Source organism: Hippocampus comes, unplaced genomic scaffold, assembly GCF_001891065.2.
Source record: "Hippocampus comes isolate QL1 unplaced genomic scaffold, H_comes_QL1_v1.1 scaffold132, whole genome shotgun sequence".
Taxonomy (NCBI): domain Eukaryota; kingdom Metazoa; phylum Chordata; class Actinopteri; order Syngnathiformes; family Syngnathidae; genus Hippocampus; species Hippocampus comes.
The window spans coordinates 5,154,099-5,174,482 of NW_017805467.1; the positions used below are offsets into that span (position 1 = coordinate 5,154,099).

The following is a 20,384-nucleotide window of genomic DNA, read 5'->3' on the forward strand; positions in this document are numbered from 1 at the left end:
GGCTCTCCTGCTTCGACAGGAAAAAAAAAGGGTTGAATATCACTGGTCAATCTCGTGACGGTAGATGTGTTGGCTGCTAAATACTATTTTGGTTTACGGTTCCACAGTTGTCAACAATTCCGTCCACTCACAAGATACTCTAGCTTCCTGGCTCCCAATTGGCCAAGCCTGCTCCTTTTTTTCTCTTGATCCCGGCCTGTAAAGGAAACTGGTCGTCTCATTTATACCACTTGGTCCCACAGATTGCAACGATATTGTCCCACACTTTGATTTCACCACGCTCTGTGTGTGCGAATGTGTGCATGTCTTTGTTTGGCTGTGTGTCTGCTTGTTCTACGCAAGCGTATGACATAGTAAGTACGTTCTCGACGGCGACAGCCACTCCACCGCCAAATTTTCATTTCAGCTTATTACGGCATACAGTATTACCTTTCCAATTACTCCAGTGGATATTTAAAAAATATACTTTTCAGTATTTTAGAGGGGGTTGTTTCTGTTGGGGACTGGGGGCATTTTGGTTCAAGAAATAACAAATGTGCCCCCCGCCCCCATGCATTTGAAAGGATGTCAATTATATGCAGATTTTTGCTATTCGCGGGCTGGTCCAATCATGATCCCCAACGAATAGCAGACATCCACGAGCATCTATAGGTAATACAGTGAGCCATTTGCTTGCACATATCTTTGTTTTTCGGTTCAACTATAACATAATTTTCATTGCTCATCAAGCATTATGGATTTAAGTTGAGAATTAGCACCAGCTATAAACTCGATATGCACCACGTCAGCTGCAAGTTTTTAACTATGTTTGACTGCACTGTCCCTATCAAATAAAGAAATAAAAAAATGACGGCGTCCTCAGAGGAAAAGTGCTTAATGGCCTTTAGAACGTCAGTGCATATTCAGGTCTTTTGTTCTCCTCTTTGTATGGATCATGATCGAATACTACACACATTAGCATGTGCTTATGTGGTGGGCATTTTGTGGAGGTTGACGTTCCCAATAAATGCAATGCATGGATTATGTGCTCATTTCTCCTCAAGAATTTCATTAGGTTTGTTTATTTGTCAATATCAAAATGTGTGCTATCCGCATTCATGAACTACGCTGATGACTTAGACTTCCTATCACACAGCTTCAAAGTGACATGTTGTATTTTAGTACGTGATTCAGATCTGTGGGCTCGAGGCTTGACAACCAAAACTGTCAGCTCAGTAAGAGAACTTCTCTTTACAAAAAAAAAAACGTGTCTGAATATGAAAAATCCTATTTTTGATATCGTTCTGCAGATAATAGTTCAATTTTGACCATGGATACCAGCAAATTGGGACAGCACAATTCATGAGTTCATCAGCTTTTGAACACAGATTATTATATGTTTTTTTTTCGCGATGGGGGCGGCGTTTTACATCCAAATGTGTGTCATACTCGAGCAATTTGGTAAATAATAACAAAAGTTCGATTTGTGTGAGTTAATTACCGGTATGTCTCCATTAAATGTTAGTTAAGCACATATTAGTTACACAGCCAGAGGCAAAGCATTTCAGCTTCCTATTTTTCATTTTGTCAAATGTTCTTGTGTATTGCTTTTTTCAAATGCCTCATGGTCTGTCCCATTGGTTTTGGAGCAGATGTCTCAGTGCCTCATATTGAGACCGTTGCAAAAGGATGTCTTTGCCTTAGAAAAGTCAAACAATTCATGTATTTATAAGACTTGGGGAGTAACGGAATCCATGTACCGGCGTTGGATATTCAGGACACAATTCTGTTCTGTTCGTAATTCATGAAGGTTTTAGAAAGAAACCCCAGCTAATCAGATTACAGGTACATTTATTCAAAATTAGCATTATTTGCAGGATTGTTTTTGTAAGAGGGAGAGAGACAACCTGTTGAATTTAAGCTTTCAGCTTTCAAACTGGGGCCTCGACTAAACTTTCCCGGAGTAAAATGAATATGTTTGTCTAAGATGCATGTTCTCTCCATGTGCGAGAGGACCCTGTGACTCCTTGCTGTGGCAATGTAGTGCTGTGTGATCATATTACAACATGACATGTAGGATTATTAAAAAAAAACAAAAAAACAAACAAACAAAAAAAAAAAACAAACGTCCATCGTGCATTCCACTTGCGCTTCCTCCCCAACATGTCTGATACTATCGCATTACTGCGTGCCCTCCTGAATCAGGACACCCCTTGGTGCCCGGCATGCTGAGCTGCCATCCGCCGACTCAAAACACAGCACCCCTCTTTGTCAGTACTCACTCATTTTGACTTCCAAAGCCCTACATTTGTTGCTCGGGGGCTTTGTACTGTGGACCCATATACCTTGAGGCCCCACATTCTAACCATGGTCCACGAGGGACACCTGTGAGGGTAAAGAAGGCTGCAGGGGCCTGGTCTCATGGCCAGGCATTGACAGTGATGTGGAATCTATTGTCAAGGACTGTACAGTGTGCCTCACCGGTGGGAAAACTGGTCAAACTTCACCTCCTCCTCAGCAGTCCTTGGCATGACCGACCAGCCCCAGTACTCAAACCAGGTGGATATTTTCCTCCTGGTGGCGTATGACCTACACTCCAAGTGGCCCGAGGTGCTGCCTGCTGGGTCAGTCACGACAAAAGTCATCACGGAAGTCGTGTCCTCCCTGTTTGCTCGTTGGGGTGTGCCTTATGTTATCACGGCCGGTAAAGGACCTCAGGTCATCTCAGCAGACTTTGCAGCTTTCACAAAGGGGAGAGGAATAAAACATTTCAGAATCGCTTTGTATCTTTGTATCATGTGGAGAGGTTTAACCAAACTCTGAAAAATGGATTGAGAGCTCACCTGGTGGATGGCCTTCCTTTCTCCTCTGCACGAGAGTGAAGTTTGTTGCACTACAGAGCAACACCACACGCAACAACTAAAGCCTCCCCAGCCACTGTCATGCTGGGACATGCTTCCCCTCCAACCAACTTCATGCATTGGCACCCTCCCCGGGGCAGCAGGGTTGCAGATCTGCAGCAGAATATGAAGCAGTGTTTTGATGATTAGCGCCGAGTGAAGCAACCCGCACTGACTGTATCAGATTGGGTCAGCCGCTCACGCAAATTGACCTCATTCTGGACGGTTCCAAGACTGGCCACCTTTTGTCAGGCTGAAGAGCCACGTTGGCATGCCAGCTACCGCAGGAGAGTGGCATCACCAGCACACATGAATGGAGGCGCTGTAGCGGATCTTGACCACTTTGACAAGGACTGTGAACATTGGTAAGGCATCTTCAAGAACAAGGTGAACCAGCTGCGCCCAAGGAACCAGAACCCCGTCCAGCTTGTAACCGCCTTTGGCCTCATTATTTGGACAATTACGTTACTGACTTTTAATGTTCAGATCTTAACAAGTGCTTAGCTCGTTGCGTGGCAGAATAACCCACAAGGCTAAGCAGGTAAACTGGCGGTTTATCTGGTTTTGCTCAGCCCTTGTTTTGTGTGGGTTTTGTTTTTATTAGTTGGGAAATTGTCCAGGTTCCATAAGGGGGTCCGGAGTGTTAAATATAGCACATTAAATGTGACAGCAGTATCGCCACGTATAAGTTAAGTGACTGCTTTCACCTGTTTTGGCAGTTGGAATAAAGGCAGGTGGCACACAAGTCGTCGTCCTCACATTCATGGACACAACAGTTTGTTTTGGATTACGGTGATCCCTCGCTCTAACGCGGTTCACCTTCCACGGCTTCGCAGTTTAACAGATTTTTTTAGTGCAGTTTTTTTTTTTAATGCTTTTAACTCTTTCAATCAGAACGCGTCGGGGGCGCCGCTTGTCAACAGTACAGTATTTCCAAAAACTATTATAGTTATTTGTTGAAAACGTTTGTTTTTTTTGGTGCTTGGGCCTGAAATACAGGTATACATAGTTCAGTATTGTATCATAACTGTAAAAAATAAAGCTCACTCCTTCACGGATTTCACCTATCACTGGTTCTTTTTGGAACGTAACCCCCGCGATAAACGAGGGATTACTGTATTCACAAACAACCCGAATTGCCCTGTGTTTGACTGCAAGCAGATACCTGCTGGGACTGGACTCAGTTTGTTCTTCCATGCCAGGAGTGGGAAAAAAAAAAAAAAAAAACTTCATATTGATTTGTTTCCTATCCTGTTAAATCATTGTAGATCATTGTGAGAAATTAACATGATCATGATTAATTATTAATAATAGCATATAATTGAAGGTAATTTGAATGCCTTTATTTCAGAAGTGTGCATCCAACTGGTAGCCCTTTGCATGAACCAGTACCAAAGCAGTAGCTCTCTCAGTTTGGAAAAGTTTGGTGACCCTCTTATTCAGAGCCTTTAATACAATTCAAACATGGGAGCAAGCTGGAATGGCTGAAGAAAATCCACGCAAGCACAAGGAGAACATACAAATGGCGCACAGGAAAACCCGGGCTTCGATTTGAACCCCGAGCCTCAGATTTGTGAGCCGTGCTAACGGTTAGGCGACCGCGCTGCTCCCATCAGTGACCGTGATGTTTGAGCCGGGTCTCAGATCAGTTCAAACATTTTGTTCCATGTACCCACTTGATTTCAGGATCAGCCTGAACACAGACGGAGTCACAAGGCGCATTCGATTTCCCAAGGACTTCCCCCTCGCTACTACCTCTCGCCGCATCTTTGGCATTTGCCGTTAGTCACATCAGTGGATGCTTGTTTGAGCAAGACAATTATGTTTTCTACGACCTTTGGAGAAAAACAACATTTTTCTCTGGTTACACCAACACATCAGTGAGCAGATTTCCCGGGGAAAGAATTAATTTGATTATTTTAGGCACATATTATGCCTGCAGCAAAGCAATTCTTGTGATCCAATCTTACAATAGTGAATGGTGGAAAGTGAATAGGGCCGATTGTCAGACGGCAAGCTTGTTTTCCGACAAGGTTGTTAGAAATTATGTTAATTCGTTCCAGTAAGAGAGCTGAATCATACATGATGCATTGTGAATCCACACCCCAGGAATGTCACATTTTTGTCACATGGTGAATCTGTGAAATTTATCTGTTTTGCATGAACCTCCTTAAAACAACAGACGTCACAATGTTAACGCGGAGAGCATCCAAGTGGAACTGGGTTTCTGTTTTTTGAAACGCGCATTTTAAGCAAACAAACTATAATTCAAAGTTGCTGGAGCGTTCTGGCCTGTGTCTGCCGGATCCTGAGATGCGATCAGCTGATGGTATCAGTGCAAAAGCTGTTCCAGTGTAAAGCTGTAAAGTGGGAGCTTCATAAAAATGTAGCTTAAGCAGAGGTTTATCACCATGCAAAATTAGCCGACTGTCAGGTGAATCACCTAAAGAAAGCTGAATCAAAGGCATGCTGGAAATGAAATATGTGGAGACCGTCAGATTTCCTGGGTGCAGTTTCTTTGTGAAACAGCGCTTGATTAGTAGATCAACAGAAACAACCCTTTTCTTCGTAGACTCAACCTTGTTTGGAGGATCCAAACGACATTTTCAAACTGTTGTTCTCTCTCTTTGTGATGGAGAACAATTTTAGACAAAATGATATCATGTCACTTCTTAGCAGCTATGCTGAATGCAAGTTGTGTCCCGCTCGATTTAGACCTAGCAACATTAGCCCGAAGGCCTAATTTTTACATTTCTTTAAGAAGAGACTCATTCAGTTCGCTTCGGCTCGTGGCTCTTCGACATGAAGAGTGTAACGAATTTACAGTTTACCAAATGGCGGAGTCGAATTTGATTTTGTGCCAAGCCATGAACTGACATCTATGAATAAGAGGCACAATCTGCTTGGAATAGTCAACACCATTGTAAAAGTTACTCTTTTGTATTTTGGGGTCGAGATTGAGCAGGCATCATGAGGGTCCTGCTGCTGGAAACTATTCCAGTTTGATTGTGGAAAAAGAAAAAGGCTCAACTTCAGGCTACAACGCACACTGTCTTGGCAGTCAAGTAAATCCATGAAAATATTTAGACCCCATTCGACAAATCCGAAGGGATGCAGTGGTAGCAGTGCTTACAGCCATTCTTTGATGTGAACAGAAGTCTCAGCGAGCATTCTGAAAAAGTCACTTTCAGCAAACAATAAGACTTTGAGCAGGCATAAATCCTTCAGGTATTGTTCCTGCATTACAAATACCCACCGTGCCTGTATCTGCTGATGACTACAAAATGGAAAAAAAGCACAGCCCTAATAATTCTGAGGCAAGTCCCACACAGCAGCAGCTATTGATTATTTGTGTGTGCCGTGAGATTTGGAAAATTCAATTAAAGGAGTTGTGCAAAGGATTCATAAATTCGGTGCCTCCTCTTCGTATGGAGACATGGTTATGTTCTAAATCAATGCAGCACGTCACAATATATTTTCGTTGTCACATAAAAATAGATAACATTTAAACAGTTCTGATAACTGCAGAAACAAATTAAATGTGCCCGAAGCTTTTAGTTACAATTAAACACTAAATAAGAGCAGGATGGTTGTGCAAGTTTATTGACATTTTTCCCTGTAAAAGAAAAGATCCTTCAAAATATGAAATCTGACTATGACAAAATGGGCGAAAAGGAGGCGGCTCAGCAGTGTAAAAATTGATCAGTCTGTAGATGGGGCCACGGAGGGAAAGATTTGTATGAAAGCAGTAGTGGGCTGTCTTACAAAGAGGACTCCTTAAGATGTCATAAAAACCAATCACTTTTTGCCGTGTCGTGGGCTGCCAGCTCAGGAAGTGCTGGAACGCAGGCGCATCAATCCTCGGAGGCTTCATGGACACATGCCACTTGTCCACTGGGAGTTTTATGCTTTCTGATTGAACACGCGGCCGTAATTAAAGAGAGAGTTGTATATTGGGCTGTTTTGCTGCAATATACAACCAACTTCGATCGGTGCTCCGGATTGCATAGTGTGCAATCTTTTCAGGCAGGGATTTGATTTAGTTGAGTGGCATTTTGTTTTCTAGCAATGGTGCAAAATGTACTCATTGGCCACAACATTAGGCACACCGTCACATTTCGGTATATTATTGTACAAAATCTGCCTTGAATGAGTTTTTATTATTCAATATTACAATAGTCTGATTATCCAAAGTAACATTATTCACAGTTTGAACAGTAACATTGTGGGAGGGAATATATAAACTGGTTGACAGCCAATCGCAAAAACCATACCTTAAAAACAAACAGTTCTTTAAAGATTCAAAAAGATTCAGTATTAAACTGAACAACTGAACAACACCCAACAGGCAGCGATTGTTTTGTGTACTTCTCCAGGGAACTACCATACTTTGAGAACCGCTGGTCTGCTGTGTGCTGAATCTTACCGAGGGATATGGTCGGGCATATTGTCTTAAAGGGGAAGTCAAGCCAAACATTCAGTTACAACCATCACGGCTCACCCGTTTTCTGGGTTTGGTCATGTGACGTTTGCAAGATGAGCCCGAGGGCACTGTGATGTCATTTTCAGGTGACAGAAACAAAATGGCCGCCCCCTGAGATGGTTGAAATGGGTAGATTACCCATTTTCAACCATCTTTGCTGCTTCATTTAGGTTCTACAAATGCAATATTAATCACAATACCGTGTGGGGGCAAGTATTATTGCGAAGAACATTTTTGATTTGACTTCCCCTTTACAGGAATGTAGACAAAATGAGTGAACTTTTTGGCTGCAACTACAAGACGGCCTCGTTGCTTTCCTTCAGTTTGTACTCTCAAGAACAATAAGGTGAACTCGCCATGTTAAGTCCAACAACCTTCACAATGACCTCCAGGTGTGAACCCCCCCAACCCCCGGGCAACATTACTCTATTCCATTACAAATCTGGTGTACAAACAGAAGTTTAGAATTCAATCGAGCACATCCTCATTTGGTTCGAGTGTGTGCTGGAGTTTATCTCTGCTGACTCAGGCCAAACAGCGGCGAAAATCCTGGACTGGTCGCAATCTTTTGCCAACAGTCTATTCTCTTCATTTCCGAGTGTTTCTCTTAATTGCACTACTTCCAGTGGGCATTTATGGAGGTATTTAAAAAAAAAAAATTGTCCAATCATATTTCAACCTCCATATTTTGTCATGTCATTAGCAATGGGAATATTCCTTGAAGATTTCAAATCCCCGTCATTAGGAGCAGTGATTTAAAAAAAAAAAAAAAAAAAGATTGTGGTCCTTTCCAGCATTTGTCTATCCCTGCTATAACCTTGAATCAGAAAAAAGTCAAAGGTGCGTCACAAGCCCACAGTTGACAGAATTGACAGCCTCCTCTGGTCTAAACCCCTCATCTGGCCAAGGAAAAACCCAGTGAAAACACACTTTGGGAAACGTTGGGAAGGGATCCCGTCTTGGATGAGCAGGCAGCAATGGATGCAGAGTGGGCAACATTCATCACATATAATGTTCAACTCCAACCTGCTTTTGATTGAAGCACATTCGGAGAGAATTTGTCCCATCCAATTCAAATTTAATGTCTACTTTTGCAGCACCTTGTCTTACATTGGAGCACAATATCCAAATGTTTGTTTTTTTAAATTTCTTTTATTAAGGTGCCATAAGAATGGGTAGTGCCAAAGAATTTGTAAACTTGTGTACTAAGGTCTAATAATCATCTCTTCATGTTACTGTGTGAGTGAATTTCTGTGGCATATTGAAAACGGTTCTCATGTTGAACTGATACTTGCCAAATATTCCAACTTGACAGTTAGTGTAGAGTTTGGAATATGAGTGGGTGCCAGAAGGGTTACGATCATGTTTTCTTCTCTCATATTCCCCAGGATTTTGTTTTGCGAGTCATCTCGGCTGCTGACAGCTCACGGAATTGCTCTTCACCTCCCGTGAAGCGCCGGGCGTATGAACCCGCTCAGGTAAAACTGGAGGCGGATGTCGAATGTGCGCTGTCAGTCGCGCAGGCGAGACGTCTCGGATGCCGTCATTCGTTTGCCCAAGGTGCGTCTGCGATGTTTAGCCGCGAATCATCCGTCATGTATGCCGCGTCCGTCCTCTGCCAGGCAACTGACACATTTTGATTGCACACAAGAACCCCAATCCAGCAACTTTGCGCAAATAATGTTCTTGCCATCAGCAACTGTCGTCTCATCTGTGGCTCAAGCTGTTGCGATCCTGCCCACCTCTGCAGTTTCACACCTTGGAAAAGTAAAAGTGTGTGTGTGTGACGGGATTGGGTCCGGGGCGTAAGCGAAGGGGGGTTGGCAGTTTTACGACACAGTAGTCTCTTTATTTGGCGGTGCCTGGGAAGGCCGAGGCCTCTCGCCGCACAAGTCGACCCAAGCAACAGCTGCGATTCGCACCAACATTTCCTATTTCTGCCTAAGGTGGATCGTGTAACTCTCACTTTATCGCCCTTAGAGGCCACGTGAAGGACAAAGCCGGCACAACTGTAAACATAACTAATGTTTTCATTCAGGCCCCTCAGGAGTGTCGTACAGATTTCCAACACACTTGCAAATGGCCACCGAGAGTGTCGGCCTGATAAGTGTAAGTGGCCCCAAGTTTCTCATGAATGCTTCCTTGATCTCCTGTGAGTGCAAAGTTTCACTTGGGAGAATACAGGAAGTACTCAATGTACCATCTTCTAATCCGAAATGATTTGCAAGGCAGTCGTGGTTGACCTTATTTCTCACTGTGGGAACAAATATTGACTTTTGACACATAATCGGGGACTAAATGTTGAATGTGACAGTCACAAGATGATTTGCTGCTTGCATCAAGTAGATTTCAAAAGCTTCCCTGTTGCTCCTCCCGAATGGAATCTCAAGCCTCACTTGCTAATTTCTTCCATTTTGCTGTTCATTTCACATTAGGGATTTATCGCTTCACACATAAATTCTATTTTCATGGGATTTATGTGTTTGAACATGTGCTTTTCGTTAGATTACATTGTTTTCTGTTCTCAAAGTTAAAAGCAAAACTATGTTTGGTTCACACGATCCATCGCACGAGGAGATCATTCCAAACATTTATCAGGGAATCACGTGAGTAGAAACACCTTTCAGGATGTTTCATGCCAATGCAATAAATATGTGAAATTACCGATAATACACCTGTTTAAGGGCGGCCCGGTGGTCACAGTGCAGAGGTGCCGGGTTCAATTCCAGCTCCGGCCTCCGTGAGTGGACTTTGCATGTTCTCCCCGTGCCTGCGTGGGTTTTCTCTGGGTCCTTCGGTTTCCTCCCACATTCCAAAAACATGCATGGCAGGCTGATTGAACACTCCAAATTGTCCCTAGGTGTGAGTGTGAGTGCGGATGGTTGTTTGTCGCTGTGTGCCCTGCGATTGGCTGGCAACCGGTTCAGGGTGTCCCTTGCCTACAGCCCGAAGACAGCTGAGAGGCTCCAGCACCGCCCGCGACCTTTGTGAGGATAAGCGGATTGGAAAATGGATGGATGTATGGACACCTGTTTAAAAGTACAATGTTGATACAATGTCTGGGAAGTGTACCATAATTGCATTGTCGGTGCTTGTGTTTTTTGTTTTTTTTTGGGGGTGAGGGGGGTTGCAGCTAAAACAGAGGTGGGCTAAGTATGGCCCACGAGGCAAATACAGACTGGTTAGGGGATGTAATCTAAGGGTTGGTCAGTAGGTTTTGGCTAAAGTTGACTGGGGGATATTTTCAGAGAGGAGCCAAAGAGGGCTACTTTGTGTTGAAAAAACTCTTCAGTATTGAGTCCTTGTATCAAGACGTCACAGGGAAGAGAATTACTGCTGCAGAGGCTGCCATTCCTAATACCAAGCCAAAACGGAGGAGGAGGAATGTGCCTTGGTGGTCTGAGGAATGTAGTGAAGCGATCGACCCCTTTCCGTGTTTGTCAAAAAAGGTGGTGTCATCGGAATGCGTGCACATTGTTGGTGCAAACGTGCGGCATTTGAGAACGTGTACACAAGCAGACTAAGGGTGTGGGGAGGATGTTTCAAAGTGGCCCGATGTCTAATCCATGGCCATATATTCATCTGTACTTAGTGGAGACACCCAGTGTTTACTCGAGAGAGAAACTGCGAGCCACTGGATGCTTACAAGTATGTGACGTGGAAATTTACAGACCATAAGAAATCACAATTTAGATTCACAGTTTTATGTTTTGAGAGTTTTACTCCCATCTGACGTTGTTTGCTAGGCTACCAGATTCTCACACCATCGCTGCCAACGGACGGCTGCCTTACCCCTTGCCTTTCCCCCTATTCAAGGTTAGCTGACAAATTTTGGCACTGTATCATTTTCTTCTGCATCGAAGAAATTTGATGAAATGTCTGCATGTCCAAATGATGTGTGACACGTCAACATAAGAAAGCAAGGTAGCTTTCAACGCTTATTGGATGGTCAAAGGTGAGTTGTCCCGCCAGGTGTCCGCTAAACTAAAATATTGCATGAAAACCATCAAACTGAAAACGAGGCGATGGGAGATTCCACTGTACATGAAATCTAAAAATAGACGGGGCAAACACATTCTTAACAAATCAGTGTGGTTTTCTGAGAGGAGCGCAAAACAGATCTGCGCGACGTGATCACTCCGCATACGCCCCCATGAAAAATGTCGGAAATTAGTTAATTTTCTCATACCTGCTCATAAGACGAACACCAGCAGTTAGTCATTTTGATGTTGCTAAGGTCCAGGGGAAAACTCCCAAGATAAACATCAAAAAACTATAATGCTAATGAAGCGCTTTGGTTACTTGTGGCGAGTGTGCATGGAAGCTCAAAGCTGCAGTAGTAACAAACAAACCTTGGCCATTATGCCACAATTCTCCGACGGCTTACTCCAAGTTTCAAAACATAGACGTTAAATCAAATGGGCGTGATAACTTACCAGAAATGAAATGAGCACCGCGAACGCAGGCCTCCCTGTTGATGTCCTCGGCCCAGTATGTATGTTGAAAAGTCTGCAGCCACAGGCGCCTGCTTTTTTCTATTGGAATTAAGAAAAACTAGAACCCCTTTCCACTTCAATCTTCCCAGCCAAACAATGTACATCTACTGTTCTTTTGCACCAATGATATGATGACGTAGAATGGAAAGGGGTCTATTTGACATCGGAATAAGACTTTCAGAAAAGATACATAATTTAGAAAACTTACACACTACACATGTAATGTGTAAGTTTTCTAAATTATTATTCTCTTACACATGTAGTGTGTAAGAGAACCAAGGATGTGCTAAATAAGAGATCTTTGTACACATTATACTCTTCATTGTTATTACCATATATGACCTACTGTGTGGAAATATGGGGAAATGCCTGTAAAACAAACACACTCCCTATTCTAAAACTACAAAAAAAAAGCAATTCGAATTATTAATAGATCAAAATATACGGAACCCACAAATCCACTATTTATCAAATTAAATAACGATGAAATTTTATGACCTGGTTGACTTTAAAATCGCCCAATTAATGTACAAGCACACAATAACCTGCTCTGCCAAAACATTCTGAAGTTTTTCGAAATTTGAGAAAGCTGCTATGAATTAAGAGGTGGCAACTTATTCAAAAAACTCAAAACAAGAACAAACATCAAGCAAAGAAGTGTATCTGTCAAAGGTGTTAATCTGTGGAATAATTTCGAAACGGACCTGAAAATGAGTAAATCGCTTGCTGAGTTCAAAAACAAATTCAAAAAAATAGTACAAACAACCTACATCAATCAGAGTTAAGGTGATAAATTCTAAACATTAATTAAAGATAATAATAAATCAAAATTAAGTTGATAAAGAGAGAAAGGTACTGCAATATCCATTATGAATACAAGAGAAAATTGACACAAGAGTGCCAGGGTGTGTATAAAATGTGTGTATAAAATCCCGATAGAAACCAAAAGTTGTAAAAATATCACCGTTAAGGGTAAAGCATGAGCCTTAATGGAGACTTCTTTTTTCTTACTTTCTTTCTTTTTTGATTGATATAAAAATGATCTATTTATATATAAACACATAACATGGGGTAGGACTAGATAATTTTTTTACTTCTTCCTACTCCCTTGAACATAATAATGTGTTGAATGATGACTGATTCTCTTTCCTTTTTACTATTTTACTTACCTTACTTTCTGTCAAATTATTACTGTATATGTTTTATGTTCAATAAACAAACGAAAACGAAATGTATTAAAATCTTGTGTCATAGTCAGGCAAGACAACAAGTGATTAAAGAGCCAACGAGTTAGAAAGCGGCTTTTGTGGAGAAGTTCCAGTGAGTTAAGTTTTAAATTTCGATTTTTATTTTGGACAGAATAGGGTTAAATAGGAGATTGTGATCGATTAGGATTATCCAGACCCACACTCCATTTCACAAGGTGGCGGCGATCCACCAAAAGGTGTTTGCCAACCACCATGAAACCGACGAAGAACAAGAAAAAGAAATAATGACACCATGTCCGGTACTGTTGCGCTGTGTGCTAAGCTATAAAAATGTCAACATAAAAAGAAAAGCACGATGGTAAGATCCATTTGTGTTGGAATGTCCACAAAAATGATGTGACAAAAAAAAAAAAAAAAATGTGCAGACATTGAAGTAGATATCCTTTTCTCTCAAGATAGAATATAGGGAGTGGAATCTACTTTTCCCCATTTGAGAGCTCAGGCATGTCAACTAAGTCTGATGACACTCCTCATAGTCACGGTAAACTCGTGCCTTCACAAAGATGGCATCATATTCATGACCCGTGTGAATCAAAAGGGAGCCATTTAAAGCATACTTTTCCAGATGTTCATTGGGAGCTCATTCGATGAGGAAAAAGAGGAAAAGCAAAACCAGTCAGTGTGTCTCTTTGATTTCATGTCAACCGCATAAATCTGAGCTAGTCATTTCCCAAACAAGCATGTATACAAGTTATTAAATGGATCCGATTTTGTCCCCATCATTTCAAAGCAAGAACAAAGCAAATCCAAACTTGGGCTGCCCTTTATTGGCCAGCGGCTCAGAGCCTCTGATGCTCCAACACCTCTCACTGACCTGCTAACATTTATAGTTGTAATGGGTTTTTTTATGCCCATGTCATTAACTCGGAGAAAGATTGGAGAGAGAGCGAAATTGCATGTTCCGTTTTTGCTGTGGTATTTCAAGTTTATAGCATTATCCACTGTCACCTTCCATCATCTCTTTTAGGGGCCTGTCCTGTCGTTGGTTTTGTGTAAAATGTCCATGTCTTGTAAGGCGGCCTTTAGTGGTAACAAGGGCTTGAAATAAATGTTTAATATTGTTGAGTAAAACCCTTCGGCGATGTCATTTGTGTCTAATTACTGGCTCTGTCGCTTCCCAATACTCAGTCGTGGTCGAGGAAAATGAATTTGTTGATATCATTGCTCGGAATTGTCTAATTTAAGAAGGAAATACAGGGCTGGTGTTCACTTAGGGTTGCAGGGAACTTTATTTTGTTTTCTGATAAAAATACATCTGTACAAAATCACTTGCATAGTATGTAAAAAAAATATGCAGTCTAAAAAAGAAAAAAGTACTTGGCACCATCCATTCAGATGACGAGTTAATTCCAAGGAAAAGGCAATTTCACCAAAACGAACAGCTTTGCAAAGTATTGGATACAATTGCCAGGAGACAAGTGACATGAAATCCAGCTCACTATTCTCATTCTGCTCATTAACTTGGGTGAGCCTCAAAAGTCAACGGCCTGGTCTTTGTAGTGGTAAATCTTTTCTTGTGTTTTGTGATAACACAGAAACAATTTCTTTTTTTATACTAGTAATGTACAAAAACAATCACACAAAATAAAAAAATTGCTGAGAAGTGAACCTGCAATACAGTTCAACACATTATCCATCCATCCATGACCTGATCCACTTATCCTCATGAGGGTCGCGGGCTCAACCCATTCTGCCTTTATTATTATTACGACTACTGTATTAATATTTCATCATTTTCATTTCTTGAAGGGGTCATGCATGTACATTTTTTTAAAGGTCCCATGCTATCAACATCCATCCACGACAACTACCTGTCCAGGTTTGAAACAACACATCCACACTAACCCGAATCCTGCACACATTAATCAGTCCCCTCCGTCAGCAGTGGCGATCTTGTGGTGTCACAATGGAGGTGGATTTAACAAAAAACAAACAAAAAAAAAACAATTGAGAATGAGCCAGCGACCGTGGCTTTAAAAAAAAAGGGCATTTTCGTCATTTCTAACTCAATCTGAATATATAAAAACAATCATCATCATGTTTCATAAATGGGAGGCACGGTGGTCGACTGGTTAGCACATTTGCCACACAGTGCAGAGGTCCAGGGCTGGATTCCGGGCACGCCCTTCCTGTATGGTGTTCCTCCAGTGCCTCCGTGGGCTTTTTCCAGGTACTCCAGTTTGCCTCCCAAATTCCCAAAACATGCATGGTAAATTGATTGGAGGCTCTAAATGTGCGAGTGTGAATGGTTGTTCGTCTACGTGTGCCCTGCGATTGGCTGGCAACCAGTTCAGGGTGTACAGCTGGGATAGGCTCCAGCATGCCCGTGACCTTTGTAGGGATAAAGCGCTTCAGATAATGGATGGATGTTTCAATCTACTTGTGGCATTCATGTTTATGCACAAAGTGTTGGGTTTCTGCCTACCTACCGATTAAAAATGTAAAACTAAAAAGAAACATAGCCACTTTCACATTAAGTTTTGGTTGAATAAAATTTGGATTCACCCTTGACACAGCAGTTTGTGAGGTGGGATGAATGCTGGCGCATCGCACGTGAGCAATCGGACCCAAAAACAAGCCAATTTCACAATGGCAAGAGAGTTTTGAAAATGTCTGTAATTCTTGATCCTCGGAGTAGTTTGACAAAAAGCATGCCACAGACATGTAATCCTTCACTGTATGAAATTGTGGAAAATGCATCTTACAGGCATCCCCTCTTTATATAAACAGTTTATGACAGACAGGAATGTTAAAATGTTACTTGAAAATTGCCTTGAAGGAACAAATCAGAGATCCACTCCTAGCTGGAATGCAAAGCGGTTGGACTGCTACATTTCAATGAATTTGAATGGGATTTGTGTTTTCCCAAGATGGTCAATTAAGGGCTTGTACAAGAATAGTATATAAAAACGTGTGTGTGTGTGTGTGTGTGTGTGTATTTGCGATTGGCTGGCAACCAGTTCAGGGTGTCCCCCGCCTACTGCCTGAAGACAGCTGGGATAACCTTTGTGTGTACAAGATTTATTTGTTCTTCTTCTGGCCTTTTTTGCTTGGCGGTGGACTGAATTGGACGACGTTGAAGTACAGAAATGTCCCCAAGAAATGAACGAAAGAAAAAGTAGAGACGAGCACAGGAAACAAGTCGGGCAAATGAGGCGGAGGCGGGATAGCAACGCTGGCGATGCTCAAACAGGCCATGGCCGAGAGGCTGATATAGAACTGGAAGGCAAAAAGAGGGGTTCTCATTAGTGAGGGAAGAGATGACAAAAACATTTCAAAACTACAGTGGATTTCCAGACTATCTTATAGTCTTGAAATTGTGTATTTCTTAGAAACCTGCATTTGAGAGACAAAGCCAAGTAGTTATTTCCAAATCTAAAACAGTTTTCAAAAGCTGGTCCATTTTTTTCTGGACCATCTTCGTCCTCGGCAGTGATGCAAGGCAGAGGCCGTAATTCTAGCAGGAGTGGAGCAGGGTTTCACAAAGATTCATTCAGCCGAGTATTTTATTCTAACACTTGATTTGAGTTTAATCACTTTGATTTCACAGATGCTGGGGACCTACACTATGTGACAATATTCATCTGTGACACGTCATGAATTGAAGTCTCGTGTGTTCAAGGAATAGACATTATCGAGCGATTTCCCCTGGCTTATCCTATTCAGGGTCACGGGGAGCTTGAGCCGATCCTAACTTCAGAAAGGAACGGCAGACAACTTCCTGAATTGGTCGCCAATCCCAGGCCACATATGTTGGTCATCGTGAGGGAGTTGAACCCATGATGCCTGCTCGCTATCGGGCATCGAATTGCTCTAAACCAGGGGTGCCCAACCTTTTTTGACAGAAGATCGACTTTTCAAGCAACCGACCTCCCGCGATCGACCTGCTGCCACACGTGCACGCACTTACACACGCATGCCATGATAAGCAACAGCCATAACGGCCCTGAAACGAACGAAACACAACAATAAAGTAGACACAAGAGCTTGTAAGTTTGTAAAAAGGAATCAGTACCTACCTTAGTCGAGACCTGTCGCGGCAGCACGGGACACACTTTGGCAGCGTCTCCAGTGCAACAACGTCACTCTCGTAGCTCACGTGTATCGTTTTAATTTTTTTCTAGTGGCACTTAAGATTCCCATTCTATGCCAGTGCCATTGTACATAAAACAAACTTTGAATGGGAAGAATAAAAATTAAAAGTCTGCAAGTGCACACTGCTGACCGCTAACAACTTCCAGTGATGCAGGTCACGCGCCGCCGTAGGTTAAAGGACCTGCTTTGTTAGATTATTTTATTTTTTTAAATGCTATTTTTGTGAAAGTGAAACTGAGAGGATGCTTCGGGTGCAGTATGCACTAACACAAAAATATAGAATATTAATAACACGCACACATCTTTTTTTTTTTTTTTTATCTATTTTCCCCTAGACTCCCGCGATCGACTTGGGACCAGTTCGCGTGCTACCGGTCGATTGCGATCTACTGGTTGGGTACCTCTGCTCTAAACAGTTCATCCTCATCGCTACTTGACCATTTTCCTGGACTCCGAGTTGCAATTTTAGGTGGAAGGGGCGAGAATCTAAACACAATTGGGCACAGAGGAACTTGCAACTTGCAAACAGAGAATCGACAACAACCCAAGGCCCCACAGCTGACACAGCATATTAAAGCAAAAATCAAGCAATGCGGTTCAAGGAATTGCCTGAAGATTTCAGAAACGTCTTTGTGACAAGGATACAACAAAAAAATAACAAATCCTGCTGCACAGTGATTGCGATCATTTCTAAATGATCGGACTGATGTTTGAGACAACTTGGTACTAATCCAGAACTTCCCGGCTGATATCTTCAAAGAATCTATGGAAGCCAGCCAAAATGACTGCTGGGTTTTCAGTCACCAGCGAGCTCAAGGGTGAATGTTTCTACCAATTCCATTAATTATAAAGGCCACTTCCCTCTTGGAAACATAAGGTCAAACTAGATCAAAATATCAATACTATCTTGAAGCTCTTCAGGCAGTACCTTTGATCTCATGTTTTTTTATTTTTTTTTGCTTTCCTATGCATCGTCAGTAGCTTTATACCATTGCAAGAAAAAGTAAGTGAACTTTGTCACGTATGTGAACGTGGAATTCTGCAGAATTTGGTCATAAAATGTGAGCCGAGATTAATTGACATGGAAAAGAAGTTTATGATATTATTCCGTGTTGAATCACATGACTGCCTTTTAAAAAAATGTGATCCCCGGGGATAGTTTAAAAGGACACTGTCGTGTTTTTAAACATAGAATTAAGATCATTTGCATGAAGTAAGTGGGCTGCTTAGTCACATTTGTGCAATTCGGGGTGGGAGTAATTTCCGATTCTTAGATGCATCGTGCTTTTATGAATATTGCTGCACATCTCTGTTTGTCGTACGTTACAAGGTTTATGCCATTTAATCTCCACACAGATATATGTGATGTTCCCATGAAGAAAGTATTTCCAATGTAACCCCAACCGCCCTCCCAAAAGAAAAAAAATGGCCTGGCACCTCTGGCTAAAAACTAACTGTTGTAATGTGACTGTGATTTATCAAACCAAGCAGTAATTAAATTTGCCACCAGAGATGCAAACAGCTGATGGTGAGAGTGACATCACTTCTATGTCTATTTAAGCTTTATGACCCGAAGATAAATCAGCGAGTACGATCGAGGAAACACCTCGTGCTTGCGCCCACCCTGTCAGCCCAAACCTATGAAACCCTATCGCTGTCACTGGTGCTCGCTATTTATGCTGCTTGTGTAAATAAATACATCTAGGCTAACGTGTGTTAATGACACACGCTATAAAAAGACACTTTCTCTTAATCTCCGACACTCTACCGGTGCCCCTTTTGCGATGGGCCTGGCCCTGCAGTCACACCGTGTGGTGCGAAACTTACAGAAACAATTCATGATCATTGGTTTGGGAGATGTTTTCATTGCCTGAAAAGCACAGCTAACAGTAGCATGGAATCTTTCTTGATGAACATTTATCGTCTCATTCGGATAGAATTACTAAACCTACTAGCTGTACATCCTTATCCCCCGCAGTGATGAGGTTATGCATCAAAACACTAGGGTTATTGTTTGCAGTTGTGTGAAACACATGCGCTGCATCACACCAAATCCCCATTGCTAATATTTTTGTTGACTTCTTGAAATCATAAAATACTTATACTGTGGAAACTTGTTCAGCCATGTTGCCCAGGCCCACTAAGCACATTATTTGTACAAAGGCGTTCATTTAATCTTTAAATTGACCAGTTTATTCGACTTTTCCATAGTTGCGTTGGCTTCTTATTAAAGATGAAGTACTCAATGTTAAAATAAAATGACATAAATTCACCTTTTTTTCCTCTGGGTCATTATTTAAAATAAATAAACAGACAGTATATCGATCAATATGGAATACTAATATAATGTGAAATACTTTTCAGTCATATCACCCAGCCCTAATATTCAAAATATGCGGTCAAAAACTTTTCAAGGAATGTACACCGTTGTACACATCTTATTGTAATGATATGTGCAACGTTGTTTCCATCCATGCTCCTCCAGCAGTGCAGCGTAAATGTCTAGTTGTGGAACACGCGATCCCCAAACGGGATTGTGAGGCAATTACCATGAATTAACCTTCATTCGTTGTTCATACAATGTAAGCATAGTGAACGAATACTTGGGAGTACACTCTTGCATTGGAGTTGACCTACCGTCTAAGGACGACTCATCTTTTTAGGTGGCTCATTTACGGTCATAGGACCTTCATTGTTTTGCTTGGCTGAAAAGTGTGACACTGAGGGATGACGTCACTGTTCGATGCACGTTGTCGTCACAAGCGCAAATCAATTGTTAAAATGTCAGCGGGAAACACAAGCAAGCTTCACAAGCAGAAAATGTGACTGCATGTTCCGCCCTTGTTGCTCTGTCGTTTACAACAAATAATTGTCATATAATATTCAACAGTGTAATAGTGATTTGTTCAAATCATTAATTTTTCTGTAAATTATTGGGTTTTTTTTGTATGTACTGGTAGTGATTTTACATTCATACATGGCAATGGCGAGTGATGAAAAAAGCGGAAGGGGCGTGGCCTGTACGGGGCGTGGCCTGTACGGGGGCGTGGTTACTTACAAAAGTGGCACTAAACATGCTGAAGATGAAGTGTATTAAATTTACACAGTTTGAAAATTGAACAGAAAAAAATCCCAAGATCGCCACTATTCTTTCAAGTGAAAA

The 20,384-nt window shown here is 41.8% G+C and overlaps 1 protein-coding gene and 1 long non-coding RNA gene across 2 annotated transcripts in view; one reads left to right on the top strand and one right to left on the bottom strand.

The window, feature by feature from the left end:
• The first annotated feature begins 10,655 nt into the window (after positions 1 to 10,655).
• On the top strand, positions 10,656 to 14,567 carry LOC109519099 (uncharacterized). Its single transcript, XR_002168881.1, has 3 exons — positions 10,656 to 10,666; positions 12,640 to 12,644; positions 14,462 to 14,567. It is a non-coding gene; the product is annotated as an uncharacterized LOC109519099 (long non-coding RNA).
• Positions 14,568 to 15,991: 1,424 nt separating this feature from the next.
• Positions 15,992 to 20,384, bottom strand: part of LOC109519100 (dolichyl pyrophosphate Man9GlcNAc2 alpha-1,3-glucosyltransferase-like) — an 18,523-nt gene continuing 14,130 nt past the window's right edge. Inside the window, exon 8 of the mRNA XM_019875429.1 lies at positions 15,992 to 16,345. Within this exon, the coding sequence (XP_019730988.1) occupies positions 16,148 to 16,345 (198 nt within the window). The 3' untranslated portion in view covers positions 15,992 to 16,147. The remainder of the gene's footprint in view (positions 16,346 to 20,384) is intronic.